General features: G+C 43.9%; 2 protein-coding genes across 3 annotated transcripts in view; one reads left to right on the top strand and one right to left on the bottom strand.

Annotated features, from left to right (window-relative positions):
- The window catches only part of C3H3orf70 (chromosome 3 C3orf70 homolog), a 111,087-nt gene that overhangs the window by 52,888 nt on the left and 31,119 nt on the right, over window positions 1-27,080 (top strand). The window contains exon 2 of one of the 2 annotated variants that reach the window (XM_054713804.1): window positions 342-894. In XM_054713804.1, coding sequence (XP_054569779.1) covers window positions 342-894 — 553 coding nt within the window. Of the gene's footprint in view, window positions 1-341; window positions 5,180-27,080 lie in introns of those variants that run through there. The other variant, XM_008157551.3, reaches the window with a different exon arrangement.
- VPS8 (VPS8 subunit of CORVET complex) overlaps window positions 10,579-27,080 on the bottom strand; it is a 246,690-nt gene continuing 230,188 nt past the window's right edge. The window contains exons 46-47 of the mRNA XM_054713802.1: window positions 18,916-18,996; window positions 10,579-11,357 (exon numbers count right to left, since the gene is read on the bottom strand). Of these exons, the coding sequence (XP_054569777.1) occupies window positions 11,208-11,357; window positions 18,916-18,996 (231 nt within the window). The 3' untranslated portion in view covers window positions 10,579-11,207. The remainder of the gene's footprint in view (window positions 11,358-18,915; window positions 18,997-27,080) is intronic.

Genomic DNA, 27,080 nt, shown 5'->3' with positions numbered 1-27,080 from the left:
CTCTTGCACACACCCCACTGGGGACGTGCCCACAACCAAGGTACATGCCCTTGACCGGAATCGAACCTGGGACCCTTGAGTCCGCAGGCCGACGCTCTATCCACTGAGCCAAACCGGTCAGGGCTGTGTTGAGCTTTTTAGATGAAAATACCATGATGTTGTGTATCATGGTCTGTTTTTAATTGATTACAACAATGTGGAATGACTCTATTACTGATTTCTTTTGAGATATCATTGAAATATGTTTAAGACCATAGTCCTTGGAAAGAAGCCGTCGTGCTGCATTGCTGTGGTTTGTGTAGTAATCTCAGGTTTCCGCTGCCCTTTTGTGTCCCCCACAGGCAAGTACGTGTACCAGCCTATGACCCCCGTGGAGCAGCTCCCCAGCACCGAGATTCCTGTGAAGCCCCGGGAACCCACCAACACCATCCAGATCTCAGTCTCTCTCACCGAACACTTTCTGAAATTTGCATCTGTCTTCCAGCCTCCCCTCCCGCCTGATTCACCAAGGTACTGTATGATCTCAGACCTCTTTATTGACAACTATCAGGTTAAATGTATTAATGGGAAGATGTGTTATGTGCAGAAGCAGCCGGCACCACATTCCCACAAAATGAGCCCTCAGGAGGTCTCTGCACACGATGCCTTAATTTCAAAAGAGAGCAATACACCAAAAATAGATCACTGCTCTTCTCCCTCAAGTTCTGAGGACTCTGGGATCAATGCCGTCGGGGCTCACTACGTGGAATCGTGTGATGAGGACACAGAGGAAGGAGCCGAATTGAGCTCAGAGGAAGACTACAGTCCAGAGAGCAGCTGGGAGCCGGACGACTGCACCCTTCTCTCCCCGTCGCAGTCGGATCTGGAGGTCATCGAGACGATAGAAACCACCGTGTGAGTCAGGGCAGGAAGCCGCGTCCTCTGGTCCAGGCTGTGCTTTGTACTTTTGTTGGATGGACCCTTTTGCCAGTGCAGTTGGTATTTTCTACCCCTAACAACTGTAGCAGTTCAGTGGTCTGCTGATTAGCTAAACTCTTAAATTAGTCTTATAACTAAGATATTTCTTTTCTTTTGTATCTTGACTTACTTTCTATGTAGCATCTGGTGTCACGAATTGTGACCCAGCCTTAATTTCACTGGGAACTTTGTAAGCGATGATGTGTTGATCACAGAGGATCGTGGACCAGGTCGAGAGCTACCCGGAGTGGAGGAGACAGTGTTTTCTAAATCCCCAGTTCTTCAAGAGAAACGGTTGGCATTCCTTTTGGCACGCTGACAGGCACCCCCACTGCCCTGCAAGTCCCGTGTGGGAATCGGCTCTCGTGAGGGGAAAAGGCTGGGTCCTGGTAGATGCGATTCTGTCCCTTTCCTCTCCCCACCACCTGCATGGGGCAGGGCCAGTGCCTGGCTTACTTCCAGGAGGGCACTGGGGGCCAGCTCAGCCCCTAGCTGTGATCAGTGTCTGCACAACCCTCCATGATCTGGGGCTGAGCTAGACCTTCATTAAGTAGAGATGACATCTTCAGTTTCATGCTCAATCCAGCTTTAGCTGAGTGCCTACACTCTGCAGGGTGCTGTGGGGATACAGAATGAATAAGACCTGACTCCCCACATGAAGGGAACCACAGTCCAATAGTGGAGATAATACATGCAGGTCACATTACCCAGAATTCTCTGGGAACCCAGGGGAAGGAGAGATGTACTTGGCTTGTAGCTGGGGACTGTGTTGTAGCATTTGAGATGGTCTCTTGGGTGGGTTTCCCAACATTTCCCTGCTTTTCTTAATTGTTCTTCAAATCTGGGAAAAACTTTTAGGAAGTTATATAGGTTTTATATTTAGGAAGCAGCCACATCTGATGTCTTAAGAAACTATCAGTAATAGTTTTAGTTAGCATGGAAATGCTAAAGACAGCAGTCCTTTAGGGATTAGGAATGAATCTAATAGGTTTGATGAATTCTGCTTCATTTGGTTGTATGAAGCTTTAGAATGGCTTAGGTGGGAAATGGATTAGAATTCATTATGATGCATGGGTTTTTATGCAAATGCAAACGCAGTTGAAGTAGTTCACTGCTAAGTCAGGAGAAAATATTTTGTGTGATATTCATTCACTTTACTACAGTAATATTAATGGTCTGTTTTACGTGTTCTCTTTTCTCACACACAAAATAGTGAATAACTTTTTCTTATTTAGCTTTCTTCAGAATTCTCCTCCCATCTCCATTTATACCAGCTGTTCTTGTGTGAGTTGCTTATCTGCCATTTCTCCAAAGCTTCTCTCTGGGAGGCATAGTTAAGAATCCAGGAAATTTAACATTCAGCCTAGTGAAACCAGAACTATCCAAGTTGGAGATGGAAAACTATGTCTGATGTCCTAACTATCCGGGAGTGCCCTGGTGGCATTGCCTCCTGCTCTGTCAGCATTATGGCACCTCTCTTCTGCATTATGTTAGTCTGTATCTTAAGAAATAAGAGGCCCGTTGTGTTCTTCCCTGAAGCCTCCACTTGGCTTCCTTCACAATCATTAGGCAAAATCTGCTTTCCTAGTTGTATGTGCAGTTTACGTGATTGGCTAGAACACTCGTTAGGTTTAGGTGCCCAAACATCCCTGGGGTTTACAGTATGCAGATTCCTTTAAGAACAGTGTTAGCTAAAGCTTTCTAAGCTAGATGAGAATATAGCATAAGGTTCCCCCTTACTGAAATGTAAGGACTCAACAAGTCAAACCAATAAGGTGGTGAGAGGAGCTCCAGGAAAGGGGCTCCCCCTCACCCCCAGCCTGGCCAGCCCAGCCCAGGTGGCTCAGGGACCGACATCTGCGGAGCCTCCTGGGGTTCATGGTGCCTCCATGATTGAGTGGCCAGATGAAGGCGAGCTTAGAAGCTGTGCAGTCAGCAGTTGTGTACTCAAGTTGGTAACAGCAACATAGCACCCTGACTCCCCCTCCTCCCCCCACTGCTGTGGGTATGCTCATTGAATTCCCCAGCATGCATATGAGGGTCCTCTTTCTTGGCACCGTTCCTACCACTTCCCCACTCTGGGCCCACATTCCTCATTCCTGTCCATTAACCTAATTGAAGTCAACCACCAGGTCTTTAAAGCCATGGAAATACATGGTCACAGGGCCATTCCCGAGGCTGGCTGTTCTGCATTGGGCCCTTTATCAAAAATATCTATAACTTTTAAAACTCTTGAACTGCCATTCAGAGTAGCCACGATTTTAATGAAATTTTTGGATTTAATAATGGTTGATATCACTTTAAATATTTACACAATCTCTTTATAATTAAAAACGCACTAAGGTTCGCTTACTACTATCTGTTTTATAGAATTGGAGATGTTCCATTGGATTATAAATATTAAGATGCTCCTGGATCTCAAAAGAACCTTTTCTAAACAAGCACAAGCAAGGATTTCTTTTGTCCTAGCACTGTTAATATTAGTAATTCTCCGGAGAGTCATATAGGATTGAACCAGAATTGTTTCTTTCTGCTTGCATTCCAAAAAAGACTGATAAGGACATAAAAATGTGTAGTTTCGACTTAAATTCTAGGCCTGTTCTGTTCTATGTTATATAAAAGAATTTCTCTGTAATCCTGATATTATACTGCTCTTTTGTATAAGCATATTTATAGGCACTTTAGAAAATACTTAGCCGCAACGTGTATTATAGACATTGGAAACTCATGTTCAGCTTTTGTTTACTGCGTGTATATTGAGGGAGATGAACGCTTTATATTCTGGATCTGGCGGTGTGCTCACCTGGAGCAGAGGGTTGTGCTGTGTAGATGGAGAAACTGCTCTCTTGGGCTTGTGTAGAAAGAAACCTGGCCCCATTCCTGCTTTTTGAAAGTTGGTGTAAAAGCTGTTAGGAGGAAGATACAAAATAAGTGCTGTGTGGAATACAGCTTTCTTATCACACCAAGATTTATTTTAGAATTTTCAAATATGCTCATAACTTGTCTGAGAAATGACAAAGCAATTAAAATGTTTTGTGGTTGTAGTTAGTTGGTACATTAGCAAATACAGCTTTACCATCAAATCTAGATTTTTTTTTTCCCTTGTAATTTTCAAGCTTTGAAAAGAGATTTTGAGGGAAACCCTGAAGAAAAAAAAACACGTTGCTTTCTTGGAAAGGAAAAACTTATAGTTCAAGGTAATACTATACAAAATAAAAGTACTAAGACCAGAACCAAACTGTGAGGTTGTCCTGAAGTACCTTTTGGATTTGATTCTATTTTGCGGGTGGGGTTTTATTTCTTAACCTCCACTTCCTGGCCTTTTTGAAACATCACAGTTCTTTTGGAATTGATCATAACTCCTCTTATGCAAATTTCTCTATTTGGGTAATAGGATGAAACCAAATAATTTAGAAAGCTGTCAAAATATCCAGATATAGTTGGCAGTATAAGTACCACTAGGCAAGAAATAAAAGCATAAGATAAAATAATATTTATACAGTCAGCTCTTGATTATTCATTCCATCTTGTTTGCAAAATTTTATTGAAACGTTTTTGCTTTCTACAAGAGAGAAACACAGTTTTGACAGCCTTCTTTCCTACTCCCCGCTCCGGAGGAGCTGTGAGCAAAATTAAGGACCAGTTGTATTTGAAGCTTTTTAGAAAGTAGTATGTGATTCGCGTCTTGCCCTTGAGGAGGAGGGGAAAGGGAGTGGGAGTTCTCACTTTGTCAGTTCTGTGCTTCAAGGGATGTCAGTGTTTCTCACATCCAAGCATTAGTACAAGGACACGTCTCAAAATTAATTTTGGAATTTTAAAAATGTTGTATGTCACGGCTCCTTTCATTATTATGGATAATTGACAGCTGACTGCATAGGAAAGGGCCATGTTTCCATCAGTGCTTTGAGTTCCTTTTTCTATTAAGATGGACGCAGCGCGCTCTAACAAGTCTGAAGGCAGATCGTCACTAGAGGTTTAATATGGAGCTTGCATATCATTGTGTTCATACACACTTTTTTAGGCTGTTCATACCTTACAATATTCACTTACTGTGCTATTTTTTAAAATCTCTCTATTTTAAAGTTTTAAGCACAATGTTGACCATTCTGTAATTTCCTAAAATTATATTGTTTTCTTACAGACAACTCAACTTTCCTTTATGTATAATACTTTAGGAAAATAACTACCTTGTAAAATAAATGTAACTTTTTTTGTACCAGCACACATTTGATATTTTGGAGTTTGGAATATTCTTTCCCGCAGTTCCCCCTTCCCAGAGGTTCTGATTTAAATAACAGCACAGTGAACTAAACACAACAAAACTCGCCTTTGTAAAATGTCAGACGTTTATATTGCGTGCTTACATTGTGCCAGGAAATAAGCAGTTTACATCATCATCCCATTTAAATGTTACGGAGGCTTCGTGAGGTGCAGGTAAATGTTACCCAGAATACACACCCATGGTCGCCGGAGAGCCCTTTGCAGTAAGAACTTGCTTGTTGGCTACATTAGGTTTATTATACAGACAACACTTACATTCTCCCACAAACAGGATCTCTCTCCCACAAAGCCTCAAGCTTTGTATCCATTTCACAGTTCAACCCCAGGTCCTTGGGGTGCAGCTTCTTGGTCACCAAGGCTCACAGTCCAGACCTCAGGCTGGCAAACCCAGGAGCTCAGTTTTTACATTCAGCACCCCCGAAAAGAACGACTCTGGGGTTGACTTTTATTGCATAACCTCACTGGGATTGCTAAGTAAATCCTTTTGTTAGTAATAGTAATGTCATAGTTAGTATTATTAATAATTACTAGAGGCCCGGTGCACGAAATTTGTGCACGGGCTGGGGGGGGGGGGGGCTCCCCTCAGCCCAGCCTGCACCCTCTCCAATCCGGGACATCCCTCTCACAATCTGGGACCACTTGCTCCTAACTGCTCACCTGCCTGCCTGCCTGATCGCCCCTAACTGCCCCCGCCCCCCGCCGCCGCTGGCCTGGTCACCCCCAACTGCCCCCCTCTGCCAGCCTGGACACCCCTCACTCCCCCCCCCTGCCAGCCTGGTCGCCCCCAACTGCCCCCCCCCCCTGCGGGGCCTGGTGAAGTAAATATTTTTGCCCCACATGGCACCGCTTGTGAGTCGTGGGAGTCAGGACTTGAACCCAGTCACTTTGGCTCCAGAGCCCACTGTCTTGGCCCTTTGCCTGTGTGGTCTGCTCCTGGACCACCCTTCCCACCCTTCCCACCCTCTGGGTTCTTGGAGGCTGAGTCAGGTGGCAGCTTGATGAGCTGGGAGAGCAGCAAGTGTTCCGTTCCATCCCTAACCCAGCGAACACCTTGCCCCAGGCTGGCGGCTCTCCAGGCTTCCTCCCTCTTTTTTCTGTCCTCTATACACCCACCACCCACCTCCCCCGGCTCCTCACACACCATCTTTCTGCAGATATCTCAGTGCTTGGGTTAGGCCACCATTTCGACCCTGTCGAATCCCAGCTTGACTAGCAGTCAGGGCTGGTTCATTCTGCACTCCCAAAAGATAACTTGTCTTTTAAAGTGACTTCTGCACACAGCTAACCTGATCGACCCGGTGTGCATTCTACTAATTTAACTCCACATAATTGTGTTGCCAAGTTCTAGAAGGCATTTCATTGTAGCCTCTTACAATTGCTGACTACACACACTTTGATTCTGCAATAAACTTTAATTTAGCCTCTCATCCTCGTTACAGTTTGATCACTGGGAACTGGTAATGCCTTTAACCCTTGGAGTGCCACCCCCATTCTGTGCTGACACAGAACTGTGGGCAGACAGGGCCTTGGGACTCGGGGGGTCCAAGGAGGGGCAGCTGGAGGCCCCAATGGAATCCTTCAGGAACCAGGCAGGTACGGGAGTTTGGCGGAAATACAAGTGAAAAGCAGGGCAAAGTAAATATGCCTAGAATTTACAGTCCTTTTTTTCTGTTTGCTTTTTTGACCTTTCCTAGTTTTCTAAAACGAATTGATGTTATTACTTTTAGAGTCAGAAGCAAACCCAGTAAGTTATGTTGGCCATGGTGAGTCCTCAGGGGTGAGTGCAGGTGGAGTGTGTGGGATGGAAATGGAGAGCCCGCCAGTGTGGGCAGCGTCTCAGCCACCCGTGTGCCTGCTGGGCCAGAGCAAAGGCTGGACTGGGAGTGTGTCCTGAACTGACTGGCCTGTACTGAGGAATGACCCCATTCCGGACTTCCAGCCACGGCTGCAAAGGCTGGCCCCGGGGGTTGGAGAGAGGGGAGGATTTGTTTCTCACTCTTTCTCAGACCCTAGCCCGAAGCTCTGCTGTGGGTTTGGAGATGGGAGATCTCAGAGCTTGGGCCCAGGCGGGACAGGTTAGCCCTGTGTGACACGCAGCCTGTCACCTACTGCAAAAGCCCGGGGGACTTAGCCCAAGAAAGAGATCTGGAGTGTCACTGCAAGGTGATGACAGAACACAGCATCATGGGTCAGCGAAGCACCACACGTCTGGATGGGGACGTAACAAGCTTTGCCCAAACTTGTCTGCCATACTCGACACTGGAGACAGAGTGGGATAATATTGTGAGCTTATGGCTGAAGCAACCAAGAGCTAATTCAGCTGTACAGTCAGGTAGGTCAGTCATACACGGCAGGTAAGTAGCAGAGCCAGAGCCCCAGACTGCCACTGGTTCCAAACCCAGCCGGTTACTCCCTCAACTCGAGCCTGTGCAGTAAACCCTGTCCTGTCCGCTCAGGCCTCTCCCTTCACCTGTCTCGCTCCCCTCCCCGCACCCGAGGCCCCGAGGCTCCCTTGCACACCTAGATCCACCCTAGAAGGAGACCAGCCCCGGCAAAGCTGTTTTTGCTGGTAGAAGTCAGGATGGTGTTTAACTTGGTGGGGGATGGGGCATGATGAACAGAGAATTTATGGGGACCACTGAGGTGCTGGTCATTTCTATTTGTTTGATCCGGGTGCTGGTTATGGGAGTTCACTTCGTGAATTGATCCAGCTGTATACATATGGTTTGTGAACATTTCTGTTCATCAAGTTTACTTTAAAAAGATAATGATTTTAAAGAAAATGTGGTGATTCCTATTCTGTTTTAAGCACTGTGCTTTGGAGGACATGGAGTGGACAGAACATATTCCTGACCTTAGGAGTGTAGGAGACAGGAAGACACCCACCTATGGAAATAAGGTGAGTCAAACTGTCCTTCGGTAGCTGGGGAAGGCTTCACAGCATTGGGGTGTGGAGGAGGCTGGTGGAGAAAGAGGGCCAGGACGCCCCAGGGAGGAGGGGCTGCCCTCTGGGAGCTCAGCCGGGCTCCGACTCCCTGGGGTCCTGAGCCCTTCCTGCCTCCCTGGGCACATCACAGGCATCTGTTCTGGAGAGGCACTGTTGGAAAACACTTTCACGGGGCAGAGCTGAGGAGGAGCATATGGCTTCTAAGAGCATCCCCAACCTCTGAATTATTTATTCACTAAGCATTCATCATTGATGGGGCCCCGTCGGCTTTCCTCTTCCACGGACACCTCCCCTGCTTCCCCGGAGACTCTGGATGGCGTACGTTACTTTGTAAAGCATCTTCCCACATGTCACTTGGACTTGACTTAGACGGAGCAGATGGCTTTTACTACCCTTATTTCTCAGAAGCAATAACAGCCCTTCTCAGCTCACACGTGGCCAGTGGTGGGGCTGTGCCTGGAACCCGGGCTCCTTCCCCAGTCCGTTCTGCCTCTGGTGCAGAACTGGGTGCCACTCTGCTCCTGGTGGCCAGAGGCAGGGCAAGTGCAGTGTGTGTGTGTGTGTGTGTGTGTGTGTGCGGGGGACGCGGGTAGGTGGGCATTCAGCTGGAGCTGAGAGTAGCCATGTTCTCAGGTTGTCCATTCAGCTACTGACTTTACCAGTTGACAAAGCTGTGATGACACTGCTGTGTCTGACCACCAGCATCCACTCCCCTCTCCTGTCATGGCCCAGATTTCCTTTCAGGGGATCCCCCCGCCCCCCAGCATGAGAGGGACATTCAGACCAGGTACCTAGCCTTTCAAAATGGTAGCTGGAGGCCTCTGGAACCTCCCTCCCTCAGATCCTTCCTTTTGCCACGCGCCACAGCCAAGGGGCCAGCACGAGGCCTGGAAAGGCAGCTGGAGCTCAGCAGTGGGGCTGGCGCAGGCCCAGAGCGCCTGCTCCCTCACTAAGCCCCATGCGCTGTCAGCAGAACCGCTGCTGTTGCTGAGTCTAGAAATATTTCCAGATCAGTCTTTGCCCCTAAGGAACTGCTTGGAAGCGGGACCCGACGCCACTGACTGCAGACTAGAACGTGTGCTTAGTGCGCGAGGGGACAGGCAGTGACAGGGCTGCCGATGGCAGGGATTGGGGCTCATTCCAGGGCCCAGCACTTACTGGTAGTGTTGGTTTCTCACCTACCCTTGGGTGAGACAGGAAAACGCTTCAAATCCAGCCGAGTGTCTTCCTGGGCAGGCATGACCTGCATGCAAAGCTGCTGTAATGTATTCAGTGGTGCTGTGACTGAATGGCAAGCTAAAGAACTCTTGGGATCTGATGAAGTAGACGGGCTGGAGGAGTGATTTGTTGATGTTGACTGGCCTGATTTGAGCAGAGGCTCTGATACGCTACTAGTAAACTGCTTTGGCTCTTTAGACTATAGAATAAAGAAAAACCACCAAGTTTGCTTTGAGAATATCAAACTCCTTTGGCCTTAATTTTAAGTTCGTCAAGAAACCTTCTGTCTATAATCTAGGGAGGTAACATCTTGGCTCTGGAACCAGTTTTGAGTTCAGACCCCTGCTCTGCTGTTTCTTGAGTGTGTCACGTTGGTTAACTTACCATGTCTGAGCCTCAGCTTTCTCATCTGTAAAATGGGGTTGAGACTATCTCGTGTAGCTGCAACCAGCATCCAGTTGGTGGTCACTTAATGCTCAGCCCCTTCCTCCAGGATGGCCCCGCACACCTCCACCCGGAGGCGGCAGCAACAGGTGCAGCCAGGTTTCGGGGGAGGGACACCTTGGAGGGATCGCGGGCTTGGTTCCAGAGCACTGACATAGAGTATTGCAATTGAGCAGGTCATAATCTTTTAGTCGGGGAAGGTTTTGCCTTTAATTTGTAAAAAACACAAACCCTGTGAAGTGCAATAAAGGGAAGTGCAGTAAAATGAGGTATGCCTGTATAATAAAAGCTAAGCTGGTATCTCAGGGGCGTTTGCTAAGTGTTTGCATGCATTGTTTCATTTAGTCCTCAGAACAGCTCTATGAGAAAGCGAAGCTTAGAGAAGTGACTTATCCACCAGGATCACAGTAGCATATGGTCAAAGCAGGATCTACTGTCTGTTAAAGGCCAGCAAATTTGCATCTAGTTTATCCATCTACTTCCTGTGGGCTTGGTTAGGGTCAGCCAGTCCCTGAGAGCCTGATCCTCCCTGAGCCGACTGCTGAAGAGGGAGCACCGCGTCTGCGTGTGGTGACCTCCTGCCATTGTTGGTTCAGTGGCTGCAAAGTCCCAGGGCCAAGAAAGGTACAAATGCTGCTCTGGCAGCCAGTCCCCATCCCCGGAGCACTTGGCTGCTCTGAATGAGTCGTGAGGGAGCCGCTTATTGGAATAAAGGTGGTGTGTCACAATCAAGGTCCTTGACTTTAATACATGGAATTGTGGTACTAAGTGCCCTTTATGGCTTGACAGGCTGAGAGCTAGACAGCCAGCCAGCAGGCCTGCAGAGCTTAAACACAGAGCATTTATTGTTAGAAAGGGAAAATCTTACACTCCAATGGGTTTTAACATAAACACATCAGAAGGGAGATGCCTGGCCCGCAGGTCCTTGGCTCCCAGTGCAGGTCTCAGCTATGCTGCAGCCTGGCCCACACTGGCCCCTGCTCCCAACAGCAGCAGGAGCCGAAGTCCCTGCAGGTTCCCCGCCGGCTGGAGGAGACGAGGACCACAGACTCCCGAGTGCCTTCTGCGTGAGCTCCACCTATTCTCCAGGCTTCTGGGGAGACAGGAAAATGTCCCAATAGGTCAAGCACATTTTCTCAAAAGCTGGATGGAGGTATGTGACATTCCAGGCAAAACAGAGTCAACCAGTCTGGTGAAGTGACGCTGCAGCAACATCATGGGCTGGTGGGCATGGAGAAAGCCTCCACCTCGGACCCACTGCTTAGGAGTGTGGGTGGCAGCGGGGGCAAAGCCAGTCGAGGGGGCCCCCCAGTTGCCTCAGGGTCACCTCTGGACTTCAGGGCCAGGCCCCAGAGAGACGTCAGTCCTCAGTCACAGGCGGGGGAATGAGCTGCAGCTGGAAGTTCTCGTTCTGGAAGATGCTGTGGGAAGCAGGGCCACTCTGGGAACCACTGAATGGCCTGTAGCTCTCGCCGCCGCGGCTCTGGGAGAGTTCTGTAAGGAGCGCCAGCTGCAAAGGAGCGGACACACATCAACCAAGGCTGTGGGGGCAGACAATGTGTGGGGCAGTGGATGTGGGTGGGGGATCCTGAGTATGTGAGGGGTGGGGCTGCACTGCAGGAACAATATACTGGTTTGGATCCCAGTTCTGCATCTACAAACAAGTAATGTGACTGTGCACTAGTTCACTTTATCTTTAGGACCTAAATTCCCTCCTTTACTAAGAGTGGACTGGGTGCATCCCGTAGACACATCAGACTGTGATGCTCTCTGATAATGGAAAGCTGACGGATTCTAACCATCAGTGCAGAGTCCTCCTCCAGCTGGTCCTGACCCCGAGCCGAGGTTCTCCTCTCTGCTCATCTCCCTGCACTCCGTCCTGGTCAGTTCTCAGGGGGAATGGCCCTGCACTACGATCACTGGCTCTGACTGCTCTCTTCTGTAGCCTGGACAGCTTCAATGAATGCCCAGCTGCCACGTCCCACTCCCATGTGTGAAGTCGCCAGGGCAGACTCAGAGACTACCTGCTCCTCTAGGAGCCCTGCCTGCTCCCAGGCTCCCTGTGTCCACAGTGACACCGGGTAAAGCAGTGGCTCAGTTCTGGAAGACCTGCCAAGGACAGAGTGGCAGGAGGAAAGGTCAATGCCAGCCCATTGGGAAACCAGGCCCTGCCACTCAGAGGGGTCATCCCTTTTGCCTCAAAGAGGCCTCTGCAAGAGTAAGGAGCCTCATGGCCTGGCCGGTCAGGGGACAGATGAATTCCACTCCCAAGTTCCTGCCCCTGGAGAGGGCAGCTGTGTGGAGTGAGCCACCACAGGGGACCCAAGCCGAAGTCTTCAGGGACTTCTGACAGCCCCAGGTAACGTGAGTGCCCTCTAGGTGCCAGGCACTGTGCGAGGTCCTTGATATGTGTATTACTTCTAAATAAATGTTTTTAAATTTAAGTACAGTTGGCATACAATATTAATTATATTAGTCTCAGGTGTATAGTGATTTGACATTTTTATACCTTACAAAGTGGTCACTGATTATAGTGCAAACTTATTAGTGTCATTGACTATACTCCCCTTCACCTTTATCACCCCTCCCCCACCTGCTCCCCTCTGGCAACCATCCCTTCTTTGTTTCTATGAGTCTGTTTTTTGTTTTGTTTCTTAGATTCCACATCTAAGTGAAATCATATGGTATTTGTCTTTCTCTGTCAAACTTATTTTACTTAGCATTAATACTCTAGAGAGTCCATTCATGCTGTCACAAATAGTAAGAGTTCATTTTTTTATTTTCCAGTATTCCATTGTGTATATTTTACTGTATATACCACTTCTTCATTATCCGTTCATGTACTGATAGACACCTAGGTTGCTTCCATATCCTGGTACAAGGATGCAAATACTTTTTGAATTAGTATTGTTTTCTTTAGGTAAATTACCCAGAAGTGGAATTGCTGGGTCTTATGGTACTTGTATTTTTAGTTTTTTCTATTTTTAGTACTTCTGTTTTACTGTTTTCCACAGTGGCTGCACCCGTTTGCAGCTCCACCAACAGTGCATAAGGATTTCCTTCCTCCACACCGTTACAACACAACAGTGACTTTTTGATGGAAGCCATTCTGACAGGTGTGAGGTGGTGTCTCATTGTTTTGTTTGCATTTCCCTGATGATTCGTGATGTTGAGAATCTTTTCGTAAGTCTGTTGGCCATCTGTATGTCTTCTTTGGAGAAATGTCTTTTCATGTCCTATTTATTTGAGAAGGACAGGTTCCAAGTCTTCTTTAAATGTCTGGTAGATTTCACCTGTGGAGCCGTCTGGTCTGTGCTTTTGTTTGTTGGGAGTTTTGTTTTTTTTAATTACTACTTCAAATTCATTGCTAGCACTGGTCTGTTCAGATTCTGTTTCTTCCTGGTTTACTCTGGAAGGTTGTATGTTTCTAGAAATTTATTCATTTCTTCTATATTGTCCAGTTTGTTGACATATAACTGTTCATAGTATTCTTTAGTGACTTTGTATTTCATGGGGTCAGTTCTAACTTCTCTTTCACTTCTGATATGATATATTCTCTTTTTTGCTAGATGAGTCTTGTTAGAGGCTTGCCAATTTTAGTCTTTCAAGAACCAGCTTTTAATTTCATTAATCTTTTCTATTGTTCTTCTGTTTTCTATTTCATTTATTTCCACTCTGATCTTTATTATTTCCTTCCTTCTACTTACTTTGGGTTTTGTTTGTTCCCCTTTTTCTAGTTTCTTTAGGTGTAGTTTTAGATTGCTCGTTTGGGATTTTTCCTTCATGTTGAGGTAGGTCTGCATAGCTACAAACTTTCCTCTTATAACTGCTTTTGCTGTAAGGTTATGTTTTCATTTGTCTCAAGGTAGTTTTTGATTTCTTCTTCGATCCATTGGTTGTGTAGAAGCATGTTGTTTAATCTCCATGCATTTGTGTGTGTGTGTGTTTTCCCTGAAGTTGATTTCTAATTTCATGCCATTGAAATATGCTTGATATAATTTCAGAAAATATGCTTGATATAATTTCAATCTTCTTGAAATTATTGAGGCTTGTTTTGTGGCCTAGTATGGGATCTATCCTGGAAAATGTGCACTTGAAAAAAAAAGTGTAACCTATTGTATTTAGATAAAGTGCTCTATAAGTGTCTATCAGGTCGAACTGGTCCAATGTGGCATTAAGGCTATTATTTCCTTATTAATTTTGTCTGGGTAGTAGTAGTTAACTTCTGCCTTTATGTCTATTAAAAACTGCTTTATATACATGGGTATTCCTAAGTTGGGTACATAGATATTTACAATTGTTATATCCCCATCTTATACTAATCCCCTTTAAAATTATGTAATGTCCTCCTTTGTCTCGAAGTGTATTTGGTCTGATGTAAGTATTGCTACCCCAGCTTTTGTTTTGTTTCTATTTGCATGGAATATCTTTTTTCATCCCTTCACTTTCTGTGTGTCCTTCAATCTAAAGTGCCCAAAGAAAGGAATTTACAACCTAGAATACTACTATGTTTGCAGCATATACGAGTACATACGTCATTTTCCCCCCTTAAATCCATTCAGCTACTTCTGTCTTTTGTTTGGAGCATTTACTCCATTTACATTTACAGTGATTATTGGTAGTTATGTGCTCACTGCCAATTTGTTAATTGATTTTTAGTGGTTTTTGTTGTTCTTCTCTGTTCTTTTCTCCTCGTTTTTTGTGTATTTTTGGTTTATGGTTACCATGAGGTTCATATGTATCTATATCTTTCGCAGTCTCTATTTTAAGCTGACAGGCATTTGAGTTCAATTGCATTCTAAAAGCAGTACATTATTTCTCCCTCCTCCACCTTTTGTTTTTGACATCATGTCTTATTTCTTTTTGTTTTGTGTATCCCGATTCTTTATTGTAGTTATTTTTTTTTTTTACTGTTGTCTTTTAACCTTCATATTAGCTTTTTAAAGTGGTTGATTCACTGTGATTATTGTATTTTTGCCTTTCCCAGTGAGATACTTTCCCCCTGTATTTTCCTATTTTTGGTTATGACCTTTTCTTTTCTGCATAAAGAAGACCCTTTAACATTTCTTGTAAGGCTAGTTTAGTGATGGTGAACTCCTTTAGTTTTCACATGTCTGGAAAACTCACTCCTTCAATTCTAAATGATAATCCTGCTGGATGTAGTATCCTAGATTGTAGATTCCTTTCTTGGAGCACTTTAAATATGTCCTACCACTCCTGTCTGGCCTCTAAAGTTGCTTCTGAGAAATTGGCTGATAGCCTTATGGGGTTTCACTTATTTGATGTTTCATTCTTGCTGCCTTTAAGATTGTCTTTATCCTTAACTTTTGCCATTTTAATCCAATATGCCTTGGTGTGGGTCTCTTTGGTTCATCTTGTTTGGAACCTTATGTTTGGATGTCTGTTTCCTTCCCCAGATTAGGAGAGCTTTCAGACATTATTCAAATATTCTTTCTACCCTTTTCTCTTTCTTCTCCTTCTGGAATCTCTATAATGCAAATGTTAGGTTGCTTGATGTTATCTCAGAGATCTCTTACACTATCTTCATTTTTTAAAAAATACTTTTTCACTTTGCTGTTCTGATTGGGTAATTTCTATTATTCTGTCTTCCAGGTCACTAAACTGTTCTATATTAACTAATCTGCTGTTGATTCCTTCTAATGTAGTCTTCACTTCAGTTATTTTATACTTCATTTCTGATTTTTTTAAATTACACTTTCTATCTTTTTGTTGAAGTGCTCTCTGAATTCCTCTATTGTACTCTTAAGGTTGTTGAGCATCCTATGACAGATCTTTGAATTCTTTATCAGGCAAATTACTTATTTCCATTGCTTTAGGGTTTTTCTCTGGAGTTTCTTCTTGTTCCTTCATTTGGACATATTCTTCTTTCTCCATTTGGATTGACTTTTGTGTTTGTTCCTATGAGCTGCAATGAGTGACTGTCCCTCCCAGTCCTGAGCGTGGCCTGGTGACTGTGTTGAACAGTTTTGGCAGGCTGGTTGTAATCAGGGCGGGCATGTGCCAGACCCTATGTGTCACCTGGCTGAGGAGTGGGTTTGAGGTGGGGCAACTGGTATGTGCATACTTCCTTGCCTTTCTAATCTGGGTGGCGCTGCCTGATTTAGACAGGACTGTGAGGTGTGCTGACCGTGCCCTGTTGCTTTTACTGTCTGTGTTCACAGCAGGGCTGTACACGCACACCCAACTCACTCCATATGCGGCAGCCCTGTGTGTGGTACCACAAAGTTTTGCTGGTCCCACATTCCCTTTGGTGGGGTGGCCCCACGTGTGCGTGCAGCAGTGACCCATTGTCTGTGCACTTTCTCTGGACAGGGGAGCCCTAGAGGCAGGCACCACCATGTTTGGTTAGCTCTGCGTTCTCTTCACGTGAGGAGCCCCTTGTGTGCACAGCCAAGTGGGTGCACGAAGCAGCACGCGGCTGTACCTGCTTGATGAACCTCCAGGTGGGCGGGCCCTTTGTGTGTACGGTGTGACGCCCTCCTGCTCCTGCTGGAGCTCCAGGAGGGGTGGCTGGGAACTCGCCGGAGTGCCCCGCAGGTCGGCCACCGAACCTGGAGGAGCTCCTGCCCGCTCTCCAGGTTCACGGGAACCAAACATGGGCCTCACTGGTTCCTCCGGTCCTGAGTGGTTCCTCAGCTCCTGGAGAGCTTCCTGACCTGTTCTATGAGGTCCCCCTCCGCCTTTTTTTTGCTTATTGTACAGAAGCTATTCAGTTGGTTCCCATGTTCTCCCAGGAGGAACTGCCTAAATACAGGTGTACATTCAGTGTGTTCTTGGGAGGGGGTGAGCTCAGCATCCACTGTGCTGCTATCTTGGACCTGCCTCACGTGCCTGTTGTTTCTGATCCTCTAAAACAGCCCTCTGGGTGTGAAATCCCAGAGCCCTGAGAAGTTAAGTAACTTGCCCTGAGTTACCCAGCAGTGAGTGGTTGTGCAGGATTCAAACTCGGGTCCATGTGGCAGCTGAACTGCCCGTGGTCTGCTTTCCCTGGAGATAATGTCTGTCAGCTGTGTCCTACTCACATATCCGGCCAGAAACTCTCTTCTAGCTGTTTCCGGACCTCTGGTAAAGGGTTCTCCGCACTCAGGCAATCACTTTTACTGGTAACTCACTGCCAGTGGTTGTGGTAATTGGGGAGATATCTGAAGGCTCCTAAGTTTAAAGTGCCAATTTATCTAAAATAACCCAGCTCCTGGCTCAGGACACGCATATGGTCCAATTCACAATTCATAACACTGGCTCTGACTGCAAGTTGCTTTAGACGGCTAATGAAAGCAGGGGGTACGCTTGCTTGAGCAGTCCTGCCAGGAACTTCGCTGCCACCACAAAGGTTACAGAGAGACGCTCCTTGTTCTGCTCAAGCTCCACTTTGTGACTTCCTGTCTTCTGTAAGCCCCTCAGCTGCCCATCAGTCTGTGAAGTTCTCCACAAGAACTTGACACACAGTGCTGAGAACAGAGCAGGCAACAGATGCTACATGAACTCCAAGTTCTCTCACAGTCAGACACTGTGGAGTAGAAAGTTAACTACTTCTGTTTCCCAGGAAAGCGATATTTTGTGTTCTACTGTTGAAATTTAATGATCTGGAAATCGATGAGCCCAGTTTGAAGCAGCAGAACTTCTTAGAAGGCCAGAAACCCAACTCCTGGGGCAGAGCTTGGGTGAGGCTGGGAGGGGATAGAGGTAATACCAGTTAAATAACGCTGCTGGACCACCTTCAGGGGACCCCTGAAATCTCCGGGAACAAAAACCTCTGCCCACACCACCTCTCAAAAATGGAACATCATTTTTCCTCTGGGCATCCATGCAACCTAGCAGGTGTTTGCCTAAGAATGGGGTGTGGGAGAAGGGAGACCAACAGAGCACATGAGCAGTCTGTACAAGCTCAGGACAAACTGGCCCAGCTGGAATCAGGTGTGACTTCGGGACTGGAGGAGGTGATAGAGTTTGGACTCCACCTTCAGGTGATGGAGATCCAGGAAAGTGTGTTAAGCAAGTGGGGGTAACATGACATTTGGGTTTGGAAAGATTACCCAGGCAGCAGCATGAAGGGACAGAAGGTCTGCAGTGGCTTCTGTGAGTGACAGTTGGGAGGGAAAGGGGACAAATACACAGGAGATGTAGAGAAGATGTCTACAGGATCTCCCTAGTGAGTGGTTGGAATGGGAGAGAGAAGCCCAGGGTACTGCCCTGCTCTCGGGCCTGGATGAGAGAAGGCACCAGCCAGAGAGGAGCACCAGGCAAGGAAGAACGGGTCGGGGAAGTTAATGAGTTCATTACTGAAGTGCTTCTGCAACACCCAGATGGATGTGATGGCACAGCTGCTAGCGGAACTCCAAGTCTGTACCCTTCTTCTGTGGTTATAAGGTTCCAGGAGTTTTAGCCCATGGCCTTTTGTAATAAAGACCATTTCCCCACTCTGTAGTGCAGTTAGGTGTGTGATCATGTGTCTAAGTCCTGACAATGCGGGGGGGAGGGGGGAGGGAGTTAAGTGGTTTATATAATTTATAGGAATTGTGGTTAAACAACGGACTTTTGTTCTTCCTCCTTTTCCTCCATCTTGCTGGCCAGGATGCAGATGTAATTGGTGGAGCTGGAGCAACCATAATAAGCCTTATATTAAGGATGGTGGAGCCACAAGACAGAAGAAATCTGGAGAGAGGTTTATGGAAGGTGCTCAGGGTGCCTGCACTTACACTTCTATCTTGGTTAAGCCACTATAACTTAGCAAATGCAACCAATGCAGATGTCCACCAGAGTCTGAGGCTTTGGGTAGATTTGACAGTCATCAATATAAAGAAAGGCCTCCCAGATGAAGGATTAGGAAACACAGATGCCCTTCCGTGTCCTCACAGCCCATGGTAAGTAAGGTACAGATATCTTTCCATTTCCTTTGCATCCTTTGCCAAATTCTCATGGCTCCGCGTGGCCATAATAGGGTACTTTTCAGACTAAGGAGGAGGCTGGAGCAAGGACTAGAGGACTCTGCATTTCCAAAATAGTAATTATAAATAAGGAAATAAAAATTTGAACCACACGAACATTACCCTGGAACTTCCTCGGTAAAGACGACAAAGCCGATCAAATGCTTGGATTTGCTGTGGATCCAGAACAGGTTCTGAGGTTGCCTGGAAATAAAAGATAAGGTTGGTAACATCCGTGGGCAGCCTCTGAACTTGACCAACAATTAAATAGGACGTGGTGCTTCCTTCATTCCTTGGAAGAAAACACATGCTATTATTGAGAGGTAATTCAGTGAACATTAGTTGGAAATGGACAGGTCCCACTAAAGTCCCTTGGTGCCAGCGCCCAGGCTGACCTCCCTATAGAACCCTTCCCCAGTGTGGTCTCTAATTTCCTGTACTGATCAGCTTCCTTTAGGGCTTCTTGATTCCTCTTTGCCTTTACTATGCAGATAAATGTAGCTCCCTCCAGCCTTGCCTTCCCATGTTCAACAGTACTAGTAAGTATAGTCAGCAAAGATGGCCCTTCTTTTTTTTTCTTTTTTCTTTTATTTATTTATTTATTAAAGATGGCCCTTCTTTATGGTGGTAGTGGGGGATGCATTATACAGGAAAAATCATGTCATTTCCCTGTCTCATTATAAAGCTGGTAGCCACCTATGGGGTTGCAAGGTTGGTCTACTACTTTTTGGAAGAGGTGAACTCTAACATTTCTATAGCAACATTGTGATTCTACTACTGGTGGTTCTGATCCAACTCATACCTAGAGGGAAGAAATGGGATCTTGTGGGAGGCAGCCATAAGCTTTGTTGAGTCAGAAGTAAATTGGAATACTAGTTCTGACACTAACTTACTGAATGACCTTAGGAAAGCCATTTCTATAAGCCTCAACTCCCTTACTTATAAATGAGAGAGGATAATGCTTTCTTTATGAGGTCACCGAAAAATAAATTACATGAGATTACATATTTACATTACATGAGATTACATATTTAAAGCGCCTATAACTTACCTGGCACCCCACAAGGGCTCAGTATATGCTTTTATTTCTACATTTAGAGATACCTTTAGTTAAATGTTGATTTCAGAAGTGTTTTTATGTTTATGTATAAGGCTAGTAAAAAGATGTTTTTCTTTACTATGAACGCTTTTGGCATGAGTAAAAAGTATGTATGTATGTATGTGTATGTATATACACACACACACACACACACACACACACACACACACACACACATACACACGGCCAGCAACCGGAACAGTGGAACGACCAGAATGACCGGTGGCTATGAAGCACACTGCAGCAGCCAATCAGCCTGATCCAGGCTCAATCGGCCCCACCCCCGGCTAGCCCAGCCCCCGACACCCCAATCGGGGGCGGGCCGACTGGCCAACCACCCACCGCCCCTCCAGCCCGATGGGCCCCCATTGGGGTAGGCCGGCCAGATTGCAACCGTGCACGAATTCGTGCGCTGGGCCTCTAGATACTAAATAAAGAACTAACACATCTGAGGGGAAGGGTTTCAGTGAGAAAGGGTCTTGGTGTTGACATGAACAACGCTCTATGAGAATGTACTATCATGTCCATATTATTCCCCCAAGAAGGATTGACCTTTAAAAAAGATGTACATATAAGAAGTTATGAACCAGATAATAAAAAGCTAAAGGAGTTCATCACCACTAAACTAATACTACAAGAAATGTTAAAGGAATTTCTTTAAGAAGAAAAGATAAAAAATATGAGGAAATATAAGAAAAAAAATTGTCACTGACAAAGGCAAACAGTAAAAGTAGTGAATCAACCAACTATAAAGCTACTATAAAGGTTAAAAAGCAAAAGTAAGAAGATAATGTGTAATTACAACAATAAATTAAGAGTTACACACAAAATAAGTATAAGAGAATGACAAAAACATAAATGTGGAGTAAAAATTGTAGTGATTTTAAAATGTGTTCAAACTTAAGTGACCATTAACTTAAGACATACTGTATAAATATGTGGTACATATGAAGCACATGGTAATCACAAACCAAAAATCACCAAGAGGTAAACAAGAAATAAAAAGAAAAGAATCCAACATAACAATATAGAGTCAACATACACATACAAGAGAAGAGAACAGAGAATAAGGAACAGAAAAGAACTACAAAAACAATCAGAAAACACCTAATTGGCAATAACTATCAATAATTACTTTAAATGTAAATGAATTAAATGCTTATATGAAAAGACACAGGGTAGCTGAATGGATAAAAAAACAAGACCCTTGCCCTAGGCCAGTGGTCGGCAAACTCATTAGTCAACAGAGCCAAATATCAACAGTACAAATTGAAATTTCTTTTGAGAGCCAAATTTTTTAAACTTAAACTTCTTCTAACCCCACTTCTTCAAAATAGACTCACCCAGGCCGTGGTATTTTGTGGAAGAGCCACACTCAAGGGGCCAAAGAGCCGCAGTTTGCCGACCATGGCCCTAGGCAGTTTGGCTCAGTGGATAGAGCGTTGGCCTGCGGACTGAAGGGTCCTGGGTTGGATTCTGGTCAAGGTCACATGCCCAGGTTGTGGGCTCGATCCCCAATAGGGGGTGTGCAGGAGGCAGCTGATCAATGATTCTCTCTCATCATTGATATTTCTCTCTCTCTCTCGCCTTCCCTCTCCCATACATATGCTGCCTACAAGAGACCCCCTTCAGATTGAAAGACACACAGACTGAAAGTAAAGGGACGAAAAAAGTATTTCATGCAAATGGAAATTTTAAAAAAGCTGGGTAGCTATACTTACACAATGTAGACTATAAAACAAAAGTTGTCACAAAGAAGGGCATTTCATAATGATAAAGGGATCAATCTAACAAGAGGATATAACTCTTGTAAACATCTATGCACACAATGTAGGAGCACCTAGATATATATCAATGGACATAAATAGAGAGATCAACAATAATATAATAGTAGGGTACTTTAACACTCTGTAAAGATCAATGCGTAGATCATTCAGACTGAAAATCAAAAAGGAAACAGTGTATGCCCACCCAGTGTGCTCAATGGTTGAGTGCTGACCCATGCACCAGGAGGTCACTGGTTCAATTCCTGCTCAGAGCACATGCCTGGGTTGTGGGCTTGGTCCCCAGTAGGGGGCTTGCAGGAGGCAGCTCATCGGTATTTCTCTCTCTCTCTCTCAAATCAATAATAAAAACATATTAAAAAAGGAAACAGTGGCTTTAAGTGACACATTAGACCAGATAAACTTAATTGATAATTTTAGAACATTTCACCCAAAAGCAGCAGAAAATACATTCTTTTCAAGTGCACATGGAATATTTTCCAGGATATCAAATATTAGACCACAAAACAAGTATCGGTAAGTTTGAGAAGCAACTTTTCTGAACATAATGGTATGAACTAGACACCAATTACAAGAAGAGAACTGAAAAACACACAAACATGTGGAGGTTAAATAACATGCTACTAAACAATGAATGGGTTATCCATGAGATCAAGGAAGAAATCAAAAGATACATTAAGACAAAAGAAAATGAAAACACAATTACCCCAAATTTATGGGACCTGGCCAAAGCAGTTTTAAGAGGGAAAGTCATAGCAATATAGGCCTACCTTGAAGAACAAGAAAAATTTCAAATAACTATCTAATATTACACCTAAAGGAACTAGAAAGAGAACAAACCCCAAAGTGAGTAGAAGAAAGGAAATAATAAAAATCAGAGTGGAAATAAACAAAACAGAATCTAAAAAAAATAATAATAGAAAAGATCAATGAAATCAAGAGTTGATTCACTGAACAAACAAAATTGATAAATCTTTAGCTAGAATCATCAGAAAGAAAAGAGAACCCAAATAAAATAAATGAGAGAGGAGAAATAACAACCAATACCACAGAAATACAAAGGATTATAAGAAAATACTATGAACAATTATATGCCAACAAATTGGACAACCTGGAGGAAATGGACAAATTCCTAGAAACATACAACCTTCTAAGACTAAACCAGGAAGAAACAGACAACTGCTAACAAAATTGTATTGGTTATCAAAAAACTCCCAACCAACCAAAGTCCTGGACCAGATGGCTTCACAAGCAAAATTTACCAAACTTTCAAGAATTAACACCTATCTATATCAAACTATTAAAAAAAACTGAAGAGGAGGCCAGCATTACTCTATTACCAAAACCAGATCAAGACATTACAAAGAAAGAAAATTATAGGCCAATGTCCCTGATGAAAATGGATGCAAAAATCTTCAACATAATATAAGCAAACTGAATTCAGCAATATATTAAAAAGATTATTCAACCTGATCAAGTGGGATTTATTCCTGGGACACAGGCCCGTTCAATATCTGCAAAACAACGTGATACACCACATAAACAAAACGAAGGATAAAAATCATATCACCATATCAATATATGCAAAAAAAGCATTTGATAAAATTCAACATTCCTTTAAAATAAAAACTCAGCAGTGGTGTCCAGCCAGTGTGGCTCAGTGGTTGAGCATTGATCTATGAACCAGGAGGTCATGTTCGATTCCCAGTTAGGGCACAAGCTGGAGTTGTGGGCTTGATCCCCGGTGGGGGGTGTGCAGGAGGCAGCCAATCAAAGATTTCTCTCATCATTGATGTTTCTATCTCTCTCTCCCTTCCTCTTTGAAATCAATAAAAATATATATTAAACAGGAGAAAACAAAACTCAGCCGTGGGGATAGAAGGAACATACCTCAACATAATAAAGGCCATATATGACAAACCTACTGCTAACATTATACTTAATGGTGAAAAATGAAAGTTTATTCTTTAAGATCAGGAGCAAGATAAGGATGTCCACTTTTACCACTTTTATTCAATGTAGTATTGGAAGTTCTAGTTACAACAATCAGACAAGAAAAAGAAATAAAACGCATCCAAGTTGGAAAGGCAGAAGTAAAACTATCATTATTTGCAGATGACATGCTGGTATATATAGAGAACCCTAAGGATTCCACCAAAAAAACTATTAGACTAATAAATGAATTCTGTAAAGTAGCAGGATACAAAATTAATATTTAGAAAACAATCACATTTTATACACCAATAACAAGCTATCAGAGAAATTAAGAAAATAATTCCATTTATAATTACATCAAAAATTAAAATACCTAGAAATAATTTAACCAAGGAGGTAAAAGACTTGTACTCAAAAAAACTGTAAGACACTGAAGAAAGAGTGTGAAGAAGATATAAATAAATGGAAAGATAATACTTTGCCCAAGGATAGAAGGGATTCATATTTTTTATTTTTTTAAAATTATTTTATTGATTTTTTACAGAGAGGAAGGGAGAGGGATAGAGAGCTAGAAACATCAATGAGAGAGAATCATCGACCAGCTGCCTCCTGCACACCCCCTACCAGGGATGTGCCCGCAGCCAATGTACATGCCCTTGACCGGAATCGAACCTGGGACCTTTCAGTCCACAGACCGACGCTCTATCCATTGAGCCAAACCGGTTTCGGCGGATTCATATTTTTTAAATAACCATACCCATCAAAGCAACCTACAGATTCAATGCAATTCCTATCAAAATACCAATGACAGTTTTCTCAGAACTAGAACAAATAATCCTAAAATGTATATGAAACCAGAAAAGACCATGGATATTCAAAGCAATCTTCAGAAAGAAGAACAAAGTTGGAGGTACCATGCTATCTGATATCAAACTATACTACAAGGCTATAATAATTAAAACAGTGTTACTGGCATGAGAATACACATACATCAATGGACCAATATTGAGAGCCCCATTAATCTATGATAAAGGTGACAAGAATATACAATGGGCTAAAGACAGTCTCTTCAATAAATGTTGTTGGGAAAACTGCACAGATACATGCAAAAACATGAAACTAGACCACTTTCTTACACCATATACAAAAATAAACTCAAAACGGATTAAAGATTTAAAACTCCTAGGAGAGAACATAGGCAATCAACTCTCCTACTTTGCTCTTAGCAGTATTTTTTTTTTTTTATATGTCTTCCCAGACAAGGGGAACAACCAAAAATGGGACCACACCAAACTAAAAAAGTTTTTCCGCAGTCAAGGAAACCATCAACAAAACAAAAGACAACCTACTGAATGGGAGAAGATGCTTGCCAATGATACGTTGATAAGTGGTTAATATCCAAAATCTATAGGGAACTCACACAACTTAACACCTAAAAAACAAATAGTACAATTAAAAAATGGGCAAAAGAGTGAATAGATGGTTCTTCAAAGCGGACATACAGATGGCTAATAAACATATGAAAATGTGCTCCACATCACTAATCATCAGGGAAATGCAAAATAAAAACCACAGTGAGATACCACCTCACACCTGCCAGAATGACTATCATCAATAAATCAACACACAAGTGCTGGTGAGGATGTAGAGAAAAGGGAACCCTCATGCACTGCTGGTGGGAATGCAGACTGGCGCAGCCACTGTGGAAAACAGTATGGAGTTTCCTCAAAAAATTAAAAATGGAATTGCATTGTGAACCAGCAATTCCACTTCTGGGAATTTATCCGAAGAAACCCGAAACACTAATTTGAAAGAATATATGCACCCCTATGTTCATTGCAACATTATTTAAAATGCCAAGATTTGAAAGTAGCCCAAGTGTCTATCAGTGGGTGAGTAGATAAAAAAACTGTGGTACATTTACACAATGGAACACTACTTGGTTGTGAAAAAAAAAAAAAAAAGGAGGAAATCTTACCTTTTGTGACTGCATGGATGGACCTGGAGAACATAATGCTAAGTGAAATAAACCAGTCAGAGAAAGACAAGTACCAGGTGCCATATGATTTCACTCGTATGTGGAATTTAATGAACAAACTGAAGAAGGAAAATAGAGACAGACTCAGATAGAGAGCAGGCAGACAGATGTCAGGGGGAGGGGGAATTGAGAGAGAGAGAGAGAGAGAGAGAGAGAGAGAGAGAGAGAGAGAGAGAGAGAGAGAACTCATTGACATGAACAACAGTGTGGTGATTTCAGGGTGGGGGTGGAAGAGGGTATAGGGGGGATAGAAGGTGATGGGAAAAAAATATAATTAAGAAAAATTTTTTTTAAATATTCAGTACCTAACTATATAGTCAGGGGCACTAACCTCTTTTCCCTTAGGCTGTCAAATAAAAAAATGACAACAGCCAACACAATAGCTCTCTGGTATGAATGAATCAAAATTATACCTTTTTTTTGTCAGGCTGGCAAAAGAAAAAGTTTTTTTGTTGTGCTGCAGAATTTTAGTAATTAGTTATATGTATATCATGAGATGAAAAAATCGCTGCTGTAGACTTGTTACTAATTGTGTTTTCTTTTTTGCTTTTATCACTAAGGAACTCAGGGTTAGCTACATAGAACTAGCAATTGCTCAGGACTTGGTGGCAACATTTATGTGTGCTATTATAACCCAGTTTAATATTATTTTCCACATTAATTTATTCCATCCTATTGGATATATTTTGGAAGCAACTGAAATCGTTGGGGAAAGTGAAGGTTGTGTTAGTTCATAAGTAGAAAATGTTACTGTTAAAAACAGAATCACGCTTTCATCCCCACCGGGAATGCATGGTCGTCTATTCTAGGCGCAGGTGAAAGGCTCTAGCCCCTGGGAGTTTGCTCACCGAGGCAGAAAGTGCAGAAGTCTCAAGGATGGTCCAACCCAGTGCTTCTGATCCAGTGCTTCTCAAACTTTAATGCGCATGAGACTCACTGAGGGATCTTGTTAAATGATTCTGGTTGGAAGATCTGAAATTTCCACGTTTCTAACGGGCTCCCAGGCGATGCTGAGATGCTGGTCCTCAGTCTGCACCAGCAGCAAGGTGCTAGCTCACCTGCGCTGCGGGAGCAGCACGGGGTCTTCCTTGGAGCCTTCCTTGTCCTTACTGAGAGGGTAACAGGACACTCCCAGGCTATGGGTGTTGTGCCTCCTCCTGAGTCAGCAGCACCAAATCACCCAAACAATCAGCATTTCTTTTTTTCTAAGGTCCCCCGATTAGATATGTTGCTTTCAATACTCGAGTTCACATGCATCTTAGCAGGTGCAAGAAACTTGAGTAAGACAAGAATGTTCCTGCCACATGGTTCTTTGTGACTCTGACTGAACTCTAGGTCCTATACCTACTTTATTAAATAAGTAAACAGGGTTGTATAAATTGAGGAAGAGCAGGCTAGGAGGCTTACCCAGTATGAATAAAAAATTTGCAAC

Source organism: Eptesicus fuscus, chromosome 3 (assembly GCF_027574615.1).
Source record: "Eptesicus fuscus isolate TK198812 chromosome 3, DD_ASM_mEF_20220401, whole genome shotgun sequence".
In the NCBI taxonomy this organism is placed as follows: domain Eukaryota; kingdom Metazoa; phylum Chordata; class Mammalia; order Chiroptera; family Vespertilionidae; genus Eptesicus; species Eptesicus fuscus.
Note: the sequence above shows the minus strand (reverse complement) of the source record. Positions and strands in the feature narration are given on the sequence as shown.